Source organism: Mastigoproctus giganteus, chromosome 2, assembly GCF_048544385.1.
Source record: "Mastigoproctus giganteus isolate SK-2022 chromosome 2, ASM4854438v1, whole genome shotgun sequence".
Taxonomy (NCBI): Eukaryota; Metazoa; Arthropoda; class Arachnida; order Uropygi; family Thelyphonidae; genus Mastigoproctus; species Mastigoproctus giganteus.
In genome coordinates this window covers 15,420,937-15,434,564 of record NC_143576.1, presented here as the reverse complement: position 1 = coordinate 15,434,564, position 13,628 = coordinate 15,420,937, and the positions used below count along the sequence as shown (strand labels likewise).

The 13,628-nt window shown below is 35.7% G+C and overlaps 1 protein-coding gene across 4 annotated transcripts in view; it reads right to left on the bottom strand.

The window, feature by feature from the left end:
* The window catches only part of crm (cramped chromatin regulator), a 228,781-nt gene that overhangs the window by 25,340 nt on the left and 189,813 nt on the right, over nucleotides 1–13,628 (bottom strand). For all 4 annotated transcript variants that reach the window (XM_090388247.1, XM_090388238.1, XM_090388265.1 and 1 more), the window contains one exon: nucleotides 10,681–10,758. In XM_090388247.1, the coding sequence (XP_090244373.1) occupies nucleotides 10,681–10,758 (78 nt within the window). The remainder of the gene's footprint in view (nucleotides 1–10,680; nucleotides 10,759–13,628) is intronic.

The following is a 13,628-nucleotide window of genomic DNA, read 5'->3' as shown; positions in this document are numbered from 1 at the left end:
CACCTTGAATGATGCAATTTGTGAAGTTTTGCACGCTTCTTCCTCTATTAATTGCGAAGAACAGTCTGATAATAGGGAAGAAATATTTGAGCTATGCATCATCATCATCTAAACTTACAGGAAAATTTAAGTTTCAAATATTATGCAGAAGTGGATGCAAACATTGAATGTTTCAGGATATGCACGAATGAGAAGGAACTCATTGCAGACTTAATGGAATCTCCTGAAATTTGCAGTGATGAAGATGAGGAACCTACTGTGGTTGAATAAGAAGTTTCAGTGAAAGATGCTCATAAAGGATTAGAACTTGTGTGTAGATATTTTCAAGCTTAGCCTAACTGCAAAAGTGAAATGACTGCTATCTCACATCTTCATAATTCTCTTATTAGGTCTTGATAGGTATGTAGTGAAATCTATAATTTAATTGTAACCTTACTGCACTCTACAATCAATGCAAAATTTACAATCATAATTTTCTTGTTTAATACTGTAGTACATATTATAAATAACACCATACTATATTGTATCAGTAAAATTACATTAAATATTCAAACTTTTACTTGTTTTGTAGCTGATTTTATGAACGATCAATCGATATAAATCCTTCCGATATAACGACTGTTTTTCTCATTCCCCTGGGGGGGTTTGTTATATAAGCTTTGAATGTAGTTTTAGTAATTAACTGACAAGGAAATAACTTTTCACTTCTATTAATCAGAGAAAGAGAAAAAAATTTCAATAAATTTAAGGGAAAAAAAATTATTAAACACATGAAATGTGTACTTTAAAAAACTTGTGAATCGTACAACCCTGCTAAAGAGACGGTACCCATATTTTGGGATATTATTTGTTGTGTAATTTGCTTGTAATCTATGCATAAAAAAGTGAAATTCTTATATAATCTAGTGCTATAATTTGAATAAATTTTGATATATCTGATCTTGGTCCTTGAGGCTGTTACAGACATTCTCTCCAGTATGCCAAGCTGGGCTTGCTACCTGGGAGTCTAAAATGCTAATGGAAGCGATATTCGGGTGGCACTCAAGCCAAGTGGACCTAATTTTGGCAAAGTCTGGTTGGTCTGTGACAGCCAAATCCTCTGCTTGCCCCTTTACTATGGCAGAACTGTTATTAACCCTAGGGGTTTACTAACAGTTCCAGGATGTGCAAGTCCTGAAATATGGCACCTAACATACTGGAGGTGACCACCCAGTGCAAACCAACATAAGAAGAGGTTGTAGTATGGCATCCACACCACATGGAGAAATGCTGCCAATCTGTGTTACCAGACAATACCACTGCTTTCGACCAGTGAAATACACTAGCTGATCCCCATTTTGCTTAGTGAAGGATAGAATTGGTGGAACCCATGTTTAGGCTCCAGCAACCCTCCCAACATGCAGTACGATTGATGTCTTTTGAGGTCATGATGGACATCATGGCGAAGTCTGATCTCCCTTACATTTCGAGGGTACAGGTCTACAAAGTGGCGTTTGATGACTGGCCACTAGATAGTCCACTGGACTGAACCTATTGGTAACTCTCTAAGAGGCTTCCGGATCAGCTAGTGTATAACCTCGCTGCCTCTACTCTGCCAGATAGTGATTGGAAGGAGTGCAAGTAGTGCATAACAGGGGGCATTGTCAGGGCCACATTTTGTTATGTCAGTGAGCTGGGTATATTCCTGCCATGTGTATGCCATATCCAAAAATTTCATTATTTCATGCAGCATGCCCACATTTTCTTATTACTCAATATATCATGAATTGTCAAATTAACAGAACTTATCTGTGAAAAGATCCAAACCTCCCAAACACTTCCTTGTTCATTTCACAAATATACATGGTCTCAGTGACAATCTCAAAGCATGTCCATTTCCACTTACAGTCTGCCCAATCCCAAGTTATCAGCTGATTCAACCACTGCTCATCTCATTTACTCAAATTATTCACTGTATGATTCCTTTCAATTTAAAAAGTGATACTTGTGCATATGTTCATTCTTATATTTCCTGTCAGAGAATTAGTAATTTGGAATCTTCTCTTTTCGATCATCTGTGGCTAAAAATCTCTCTACCACATTCTGTCAAATTCATCTGTTGCCTCTATCATTCTCCCAACTGCACTAATTACTTGGAACGCTTTGACTTCCTCTCTTTGAAACTTGACTTTATACAGTCCAACTTTCCTAACAGTCTCAATGAACAATCTCAATGTTAAGAAAGCTCCAGGTCCTGATGGTATTTCTTTAATTGTTCTCAAAACCTGTGCTGCTGAACTTACTCCTTTCTTATTCCAAAGCCATTTTCCCTTCTGCTTGGAAATTTGCTCATATCCAGGCAGTTCCTAAAAAGGGTGACAAATCCCTTCCATCCAATTATCATCATCCCTTTTCACTTACTTCTACTCTTTCTAAGGTAATGGAGAAAGAAATTAACTACCAACTCTTAACCTATCTACAAACCTTCCATCTGATCAATGATTGCCAATATGGATTCCATCAATGTCGACCCACTGGCTTATATTATCCATCTATGGACAAATTCAATGGAAAAGTTTGGTGAACTCAAGCAGTTGCTTTTGACATTTCAAAGGCTTTTGATCATGTTTGGCATAAAAGTCTTCTAAATAAGCTTCCATCTTATGATCTGCCAACTGTTTTTTGTAATTGGGTATCTGGTTTTCTCTCTCACTGCTCACTATGGGTGATGGATCTTTGTCTTCTAATTTCTCCAATAATGCAGGTGTTCCTAAGGTTCAATTCTTTCTTCCACTCTTTTCCTCTTGTATATTAATGACTTCCTTCCATTGACTGGAAATCCTATCCATAGTTTTGCTGATGATAGCAGATTGCATTCCACCTTCCAATTTGAGAAACCTTGCTCTGCACAAACAGCTTCAACTTCTCAAATATCCACTTCCAATTCCTTAAATGCTGATCTCCAAGTAATTCTTCAGTGGAAGAAAGATAACTTAAAAACTCAGTCCTGTCTTATATTTTGCAAAAAGGATTCTTCTGCTCCTATGCATAAGCATATTACAAATATTTCTTCCTTTTGCATGTAAAAAAACCAAGTTTTCTCTTTCGCTCTTGGTGTTACTTCGTTTCCAAATGGCTGTTCACTCTCTACAAATTGCAAATCTGCTATACCATGCTCCCACATTTGGGTGGTTTCCCCAAAACATTTCTAGGGCTTCCAGATTCCATTCAAAAGAGGGCAGTTAGATTAATTAATGACCCATCTGTAACAGAGTCTCTCCACTCTGTCTCATAGACGTCTGTTTCTGCTGCATGCCTTTTTTTATAGATACTTCCATGGGCACCGTTCTTCTGAATTGGCTTCTATAAGTTCAGCTCTCTTTCTTTCAAAGCAGTCCGAACACATCACAATCAGTCAACATTCTTTTACTGTCCAACTTCAAACTCGCAGAACCAACTTTTCTAATTCCTCATTTATTCATTCAATTTCCATTTTCTGGAACAACCTTCCTTCATATGTATTTCCTGAAAGTCTAATGTCAACAAGTATATCTTCTTTCATCTTCTCAACTTTCAGTCCATGCATGGTACTAAGTACCATAGGTTCTAATACCTCTCGTGTTTGTGGTTTCTTAAAAAAAATAATAATAATAATAAAATTAAAAAAAATAATATATCAGATAAGCTCAAGTTAATAGCGTAGCTTAATTTTTACGGTACTCACCTTTTGTATAATCTGCAATTGATGCTTGAGATAGAATAGATACTAATTTGAATTTAAAATTGGGATTAATATGGATAAATTTAATTTTGAAACAGAGTTAAAATATGCCCAAGGAAATAGAAGTGCACATTTCGTTCTTGGTTGTCATAGAATTTAAGGTTAAAAATGATTGAAACTATATCTGTAAATCAAGGAGGCCAATAGCCGTAACGAATTGGCTTTCGTAGTTAACGTCTTCAGTTGGCGATAGTGAGAAGGAAGTGAAATGCGCGTATTTAAAGGACTCTATGTTCCCGTGATGCTCTTTGATACATGTGGGAATCTCAGGTGCATGAGATTCCAAACCGGAGAGAGAGGTTGTAGGGTAATTTGGCATTTATTACTTTAAAATTAGAATGATGGCAAAACCATTCTATGATGAGGGCTTTGTACTGAAAAATTTTAAAACTAGATTTCAATTTAATGATGGGGATGGCTGAATCAACTAAAGGAGTGTGATTGTGGGATTGTACATGTAGTGTGAGTTCTGTGTTTGATTGTCCTGTTCTAAAGCTTTTGTAATGATAATATGCTCGTGTATTAGATGTTGTTGTGGAGCCGTATTTAGAGGTGGTGCTACCAATGTAGCATGCATTGCAGTTTTGTTGACATTTGATTAAATAAACAATATTGTTCATGCCACTGATTTGATATTTATGTGTATCTTTATATGAATTAAACATTGATCCTAGTTTATTATATGCAAATATTACAACCCTTCCCTTCAGAGATCAAATTATATGCACGATATGCAGATCACATCCTTATAATAGGGAACAAATTCACAACTGATAACCTTTTCATTAAATTTAATTCTATACACGACAGATTAAAATATACTCTTGAAACAGAAGAAAACAGACAAATTAATTTCCTCAACCTTACTTACCATATACAAAATGGACACCAAACTCAGAACTAGAATTTTCAGGAAAAACACTCACACTGTAAAATACTTACATTTTGAGTCACACCATCCACTTAGTACAAAAAAAGCCATCCTCTACAACCAAATTTATAATGCCATCAAATACAGTTCCACACAAGATGACCTATCTAACGAACTTCAATACCTTACAGAAAAATTCATATCCAAAAAATACCCTTTTCAGCTGATTCAACAAACTATTTCCACTGCCCAAAATAATATCAACAAACCATCCAAACACATTACATGCAGTGACATATGTATCGTTTTTCCTTACCACAGTAATCTTGCCGGACAATTCCGTCGAGTATTTGCCGGTACTGACATCACTCTCACATTTTCAGCATATAATAAACTAGGATCAATACAATCTGGGCGATGTGGCATGGCGCATTATCCTGCTGAAAGACGGAACTGCCAGAGGGAAAGACCATTGCCGTGAAAGGGTGTCAGAGTACCCAGCACCCAGAGTATCCGAGCAGAACATTGCCCAAAGCATGACACTGCCACCACTGGCTTGTTTTCGTCCCAAGGTGCATCCAGGAGCCATCACTTTCCCAGGTAAACAACGCACACTTGCCTGGCCGTCCACATGGTGCAACAGGAAACGTGATTCATCGGACCAGGTGACCTTCTTCCAATTACTCAAGGTCCAGTTTCGATGCTCGCGTGCCCATTGTAGGCACTGTTGCCGATGAACCATGGTTATAGCATGGGCACTTGGAGCAGCCAGCCCCATTTTCAGCAGGGTTAGATGTACTGTGTGTTGTGACACATTACTTCCATCACCAGCATTCCAATTACTGAAGAGTTGTGCCACAGTTGCCCTTCTGTTGCCACGTGCCATCGGGGAGAGCCTATGCTCACCTCAAGCATCGATGAGCCATGGTCGTCTAACACCTTGCTGGCGGTCCATGGGTTTCCCCTCCTCAGACCACTTTCGGTAGGTACTAACCATAGCTGACTGTGAGCACCCCACCAGCCATGCCGTTTCAGATATGCTCTGACCCAGTCGTCTGGCCATTACAATTTGGCCTTTGGTAAACTTGCTTAAGTCTGCTGCCTTTCCCATCTGAAGAACAAGAGTAACACTGATTAACGGAGCTCAGTATCATGTGTTTTTTATACCATGTCCCGACCTACGCGCACACTGTAGTTCACCTGCAGTTGCTGCGATTTGCATAACAACTTGCTGGTTATAATGTTTTGGCTCATCAGTGTATGTGTAAGGGCTTGTCCATAGAAGCCACATCACTTATCCAAGTAAAACTTCTGCTGGAGGAATGGACAAATATGTTTGAGCTTACATATAATATCATAATGCACTATTGTAAAAAGCTCCAAGACATGATGAAATCAAAACAACTAAGTATGCAAAAAAATCTGGCACATTTCCTTGGCAGGCTACAGCAATGAAGGTGAACCAAGCCACTGAAATTAAAAATCTTGATTACTAAAATTGGCCATTTTAGTAATAAAAATTGCTAAATTAATATTATCGTTAATAATTATTATAAAAATATTACTAATATTTCAGCAAGAATAATATGCATGCTTTAAAAAAAGTTAAAAATTGGGCAACACTAAATTGAAGCTTTCAACGAGTCAGTACTCTGCACTAATCTTTTTTTTTTTTTTTTTTATCAGTAACTCTGTACAGGTGACCCCCGCTTAACGCTGATAGTTCGTTCCGGGAAAACAGAGCGCTAAGTGAATCCGCGCTAAGCGAGCGCCATATTCCCATAAGGTAACATATGTATTTGTGAGCTGCGGTCTATTCCATAGGATATTTTCTAATCAATAATAATAAATGGTAGTGAAAATATGCACCAATGTCGATTAAAAATATTTAATATTCAAAATTTTGTACATATAAAATATTCTACATTAAATACACATATAATTATGAGGTAATTAACGAAAATCATGAATTTATTAATTCGATGGCCCTGTGCTCTCGAGTTTTCTTATCTTTGGACTGAAAAATGTGTCAATTTTGGGTTGTGCTTTGGCCCTCTTCCTCTCATTGTACAACATCATGTAGGGATTCATTTCTTTCTTCAAATTTCTTATTACCTTGGCACTTCGTTCCATGTCAGGGTCGTTCTCCCGGAAATAATCACACATTTTTTTGAAGTGTTCAAAAGCTTCACTAAGTCCTTTTGCAGTCAGCAACTTCATTGGTTCTTCATCTATAGTATCTTGATCATCATCTCCCTCAATAGCAAGCTCTTGTTCTTTTATAATTTCCATTAGTTCTTCGACAACGACAGGCCATCCCTGTCGTTGTCGATCATCTCTTGTACGATGTCTTCGTTAATTTCGTGTAATCCTGCTTCTTTTCCGAGCTCAACAATTTGTGTTTTAACATTTTCAACGGAATCATCAGGTTCCTGGGAATGCTTTATGCAATTTTTCCAAACTTTCCTCCACACTCCATTCATGGTTTTCTGAGTCACTTCATCCCAGGCACTTGAAATGTTGTAGATGGCGGTTTTAATGTTATAGGATTTCCAAAACTCCTTTAAGCTCGGTACATTTTCAGTGTTGATTGATGGCTTTAATAGCTTGGGAAAAAGTGTTCCTTATGTAGTACGCTTTAAATGTTGCAATTACTCCTTGGTCCATTGGTTGGATCAGAGACATAGTGTTTGGAGGCATGTAAAAAACTTTTATGTGATTGTTCAAGTCTTCTAAGCTCTCTTTGCTTGGGTGTCCTGGCGCATTGTCCATGATTAGAATAGCTTTATAACCAATGTTATTTTTTGCACAATATTTTTCCACTGCAGGACAGAAGAACTCAGCATACCAATCAATGAAAAGCGGCCTGGTTACCCAAGCTTTTTTATTAGCCTTCCAGATTACAGGTAGGTTTGATTTAGCTAAACCTTTAAGAGCCCTTGGATTTTCGGATGGTAAACTAAAAGGGGTTTTAATTTAAAATCCCCCGCAGCGTTACAACCCAACAACAAAGTTAACCGATCCTTCGCCGCTTTGAAGCCTGGCATGTTTTTTTCTTCTTTCGATATGAAACTTCTTTTAGGCATTCGTTTCCAAAAAAGACCTGTTTCATCTATGTTAAAAACTTGTTGAGCAGTATAACATCCCTCTTCAATCATTTTAACAAATTCTTTTTTGAAAGTTTCGGCTCCTTGTTGATCTGCACTTGCAGCTTCTCCCTGTATTGCTACGTTGTGCAGGTTATAGCGCTTTCTAAATCTATCAAACCAGCCCTTACTAGCGTTAAATGGTTCCACATTTTTTTCGGGGTGAGCTTCCTTTAAATCTTCATATAGGCTCTTCGCTTTTTCTTTAATAATAATTGAACTTAATGGAATTCTATGTTGAATGTTGTCTTCAATAAAATTATGTAGAAGTTTCTCCATTTCTATCATAATAGCCGACCTAGCCCTGGTCAATTTAGTTGCCTGCAGGGGAACAGCTGTTTTTCCAGCTGCTAAAATTGATTCTTTATTTTTTATGATTGTTCTTACAGTTGAACCTGCCAGTCCTAAATTATTGCACACATCCACTTGTCTTTGACCGGAATCAATTCTCTTCAAAACGTCTAATTTAATTTTCAAACTCAATGTTTTTCTTACCTTTCCAATCTTTGCACTGTGTCCAGACATTGTTGCTTTTTCATTCTTATCCGCCATAACTCTCTGCAAATGTAACTGCGTTGCACTGATTGTGATATGATGTTCGAGTACAGTAAACTGTCTGTATGTCTAACACTGTATGCACTGAATGATATCTAGAATTCCTCTGGCAAGTGAGCTGAATAATATTTCAGATAAATAAAACAAATGTTTTATTTATCTGAAAAGTTCGATTTTACCATGCAGTAAAATCAAATGGTTGTTTATTGCAGGAAAAGTACAGTAAAACAATTATGGCGTGACTCATGGAGAATGTTTATGGAATTTCCAAAACAGTAAAACAAACAAATTTTATGTACTTCGGGTGACCACAAGGTCAGAGGAGTTCAGAAGACAAGAGAATACTGTACAAGAAACAGCACTGCATTTAGCACTCATGGGATTGATTGTGTGAAAAACATTTCGCAAGTTATAGTTCCCACAGTAAAACAAAAGAAGAGATAGGGAGTAAATCTATTTTTAGTATCTTTCTATTACAGGTCAGAACAGAAAATGCAGACTTCGTAACAACATATGACACTGGATGGTAAATTTTTTCAACTTGTGTACTAAAAAAGAATTTCTCCCTTGAAACTATCCACACCAAGAAAATAAGAGCATATTGAAAGTTTCAATTTTGTACATAGAGTAGAAATTATAAAAATAATTACTGTAGTTAATTTCATGGTGGCTATTTTCTCCTTTTGCCAAAAAAAAAAAAAAAAAAAAAAAAAAAAAGGCTCAAAACAGACTGGACTGAAGACGGATTTGCCAAAAATTCAATCTGTATGCTAGTAAAATAGTGTTACAGTGAGTTTTGACAGCGTTATAGTCAGATACAGGTTATAATGTAAGAACAGCGTTATAGCGAATCAGCGTAAAGTGAACCGTGTTATAACGGGGGCCTGCTGTATATCTCTGTATCTGTCTTGTTCAAGTGGCAGTGATTATCAAAATACATGTAAATAATTTAACAATACAGTAAACTCTTGATTATTTGGGGATGGATTAAATGGGTTGCAGATTAACCAGAGTCTCTGTGATCCACAGAAGTCTAAGTCAATCTAGAATGGACAGCAAAAAGAAACACACTAAATTTGTTCCAAGTGCTGTTGTACATTTTTTAATGTTCCTGTATATAAGACAACTGAAATTTTCAGAAAACTTCTCCCCATCTTTGCTCGCTGCCCACTATAGCCACATTTCAGTAATCCTTTACTTTTATTAGTGAATGGGTTAATTTAAGATTCTTCTTTGAGTTTAATAATTTTCATCCACGTTATATCCATCATGTTAAAATGGAAACATTGTTTTTTCTAGAGAACAAAAACTTTAGCTCATCACAATAAACATGAAAAAGTTGATAAATTGTCGGTCTGAATGGGTCTCTGCTCAATTACTTGGAAGAATAAGGAGACATCACTCTCATTGAGATGTGTCAAAATTTATGTAATACACATGAAGGAAGGCAAACCAAGGGAAAAAAAGTAAACTTCACTGTATGTATTAAATTTTATGTCAAATTTTCTTGCACTGTAGTATACTTTTATAAATACGAATTATATAATTTTTTTTTTAACAATTTACAAGACTCCCCCCCCCACCAAATATTTTTGGGGTTTCAATTTAAGTGGAAAAATTTATTTTCCAGACAACACTGGATAGCCTGGGGTAGATTGTACATTTGTTTGTGTTCAAACATCTTAGAGGTGCACTACTGAAATAAAAACTGCTGTTTATGTATGCCATATCCAGGGACCACTTACCAACAAAACCAGAATATAGTTTTATGTACGTTCTGGTTTTGCTGATTTTGTTCAGAGTGGGTTAAACAGATTCTAATGGAGTGACATGAGGGGTATCTTCAGACTGTGAAATGCTGGCTAGTAAAAAATATGGTAATTTATAGTGTAAACATTTTGTTGAGCTATGGTAGAAGAGACTGAAACATCCAGTTCCATATATACTCATCTCCATGATAATAAATTTTGCATTTTATTATTATTATTACTAGCCATATAGTGCAAGGAAGCCTGAGGCTTATTCTGCACCAGTCAAAAAAAAAAAAAATTTCCAATTACCCTGAGAGAGAGAGAGAGAGAAGTAGAAGGGAATCACCAAGAAAGAGAAGAATGATGATACCCAGCTCAAGACCCTGGGTGTGCCAAGCCCATACTCACCAGATGTGAGCCCATTTCTTTGACGAATAATTAAAGCAGCTTTCCTACTTTACATACAGGGTGTGCAAAAATATTTTTAGTATAATTTAAAATTTCACATTGCATTTAGTATGATACTTCATATAAGTGTCTATTTCTAAACTGTCATATAAAAACAATATATAAAACAGTACAAGAATTTAAATTTACCTGACAAGCTGGAGTTTGAATTTTCACCGAAGTCCAACAAATGTTCTGAGTGATCTCTAAGCGATTCCGACTGCAGGTCTATAATAATAAATAGAGAAACCTGTTCAAAAATGTATTTGTGAACTCAGTCATATAAATAAAGGTCTTTATACCTAAATTCTGCCCAGTGCTCATAGCCAATATGTGGAATTATTTGTTACAGGTGCTATTTGTTCATATTTTGTAATGTTCCTGTAGACAAGACAAGACAAGACACTTGATTGTTTCAGAAAAGCTATCCCAGTTTTGTATTTTGCTTATAGTTAAATCATTAGTAGTAATCATTTTTGATGATTATGCTACATCAAAATGAAGATTATATTATAAATTTAAAAGTGCAAATGAAAATTTTTTTTCAAGTGTCTTCTAAGTTTTTAATGTCACTAATATAATAGAATATTAAAATAGACACATCCTCAGGATAGTCACAATGTTTGTGTGTTCAGCATTTTAATATTAATGCTCTCCCAACAGTAAAAATATTTTGTTGTGGTAATTATAATGATCCTAACTTCAGCCTTTGAAACTATGAAACCGTTAGAGCTATTTTGGCATTTCAAAATTGTGAATCAGGTGGACCTATATCCTCTTTTGTGCTTCTGTAACTAGCAGGATTTAAAATGCTTAGTAAATTCAGTAGCCTTAATGTTCACCACAAGAAAGAACTTAATGGTACAATGAGTTGTTTTGGTATTGCACTAATCTGAAGCAAAAGCTATCACTTAAAATTTAATTTGCCATTTATTTAAGATGAGACAATACCATGACAATCTTGTGTTGAGATTGATTAGGTAGATAGTAGTCAATATAATTTTCAGAATGCCAGTCATTGTAGGTAAAAAAATCTTTTTGTGTTCACAAATATCTCTTTCTAACACAGATCCATAATAATTTCTAATGATCTTAGATCATTATATCTAAAGATTCTTTCTAATAAATCTATAATGTCTAATGAAACAAGCTGATGAACATATTTATCTGTTTGCAGTCAATTTTTGTGTGTTCATTTATAAAATAATTCTTAAAATTTCACATCATGTTAAAATTTCTATATATATATATAGGTTTTTGTGCTTATCTACAATACATATATCTTCAACAGTTCAGGGAAGTAGATATGACACAATCTATTGTCTAACCCCACAAACAATAATGTTTGCATGTGCTCATAGATGGCAATAATGCTGAGAAGGATTAACATGTTCAGCTTGTCTGTCTGCCTCCCATCTCTCCCAGTAACAGAAAGACAGTTGTAGTGTGAGTATGTGGGTAGTTTGTGTATCTGTTTCTTCTGTGTTTTGTTTAGCAGTGTATTTTTAAAATGTTTAAGCAGAAGCAAAAGAAGTGTCTCTGAATCATCCTGACAATTCCTGCAACAATGCAGACAGTTTACAAGAAAAACTCAGAGGAAGAAAATCTACAATATTACCAAATGTGCATATTCTTTGTACTTTGATTGCAAGATGGCGATCAGGACAAATGGGTTCAAATTATGTGCTGTATTACTTGCCCCATTAATCTGGAGATGTGACTAAGTGTAAGAATTAAAAGTGTGTCTTATGCTGTTCCTATGACATGATGAGAACTGTACAACTACATTGAAGATTGCTATTTCTGCACAGCAAAAATATAAGGAATGTTGAGAAAAGGCAAGCACAGCATCAAACTTCCCAAAATTGTAGGATAAAGCAGTGATGAATACAGCGAAGATTCTTGTTTTGCAGACTTTGTTGGTCCATCCAATTCAACAGATTTAGACTACCAACCAGAAAATTATAATGTAATTGAGCAAGAAAAGTTGAATGATTAATTATACTACTCTGCATGGTTTCAATGTTTGTAAACTAACAGCTATCTTTAACCACATACAGTTTTTCACAAATCACTTAAGTTGATGTCATTAGTTGTATTACTGAATGTAGTAAATGCTGGGAATTTGTATAAATCTTCACATGTTGGCAACACTTCCTTCAGTCATTTGTTTCTTGACCTTGAGTGCTCCCTGCAGAAGCGTTTATCTCTGTGAGCTCAGTTTATTTTTGAGGTTATCATGTCAAACTTGTGCTGAAAAGTGAGCAAAATGACTTCACGCAAGTGTTTGAACAATCTGAATTTATTTTGTTATATTTGTGGAAGTTATGTAATGCCCAAGCAAATACAAGATATTATATATATATTTTTTAAAAATGTGTATTATGCTTATTTTGGAGAGAAACTCGGTGACTAAGATAAATAATGGGCTCCACATAAAGCTGTTGAATCTGTGTTGAAGCATTGAGATTATGGAAAAATGGTAAAAAGAAGGCTATGCCATTTGCAATTCCCACAATTTGGCAGGAGCCTACAAAACACTGTAATAACTATTACTTTTGCTTAGTTAATGTAGAAGGATACAGTTCAAAGAGTAAGAAGGGTATTGCATATCCTAATATATGTCTGCCATTAGACCAATCCCACATGGACGTAACCTGCCAATTCCATGACCTCCACTTATATTGGAGACTGCAGTAGCAGAGAGTGCTGAAAGTAATGATTCTGAATGCAAAACCGAAGTCTCTGCACACCTGAGGACATTAAGTCCAGTCCTCAATTGCTTTTGCAGCATGAACTCAATGATCTGGTAAGAGATTAAAATTTACCAAAGGAATCTGCAGAACTCCTTGGTTCTAGACTTAAGTCAAAAAATTTAGCACATGGGATGTTTTTCTCATGATATAGACACAGAGAACAAGAACCAGTCCCCTACTTTTTTGAGGATGATTATGGTTTTTTGCAGTAATATAAATGACTTACTATTTAGGAATTAGTTAGAATCCTATACAATGGAGACTTTTTATTGACTCATCAAACAGGAATCTCAAAGGTGTGCTGCTCCATAATGGAAATAAATATGGGTCGATTCCAATATC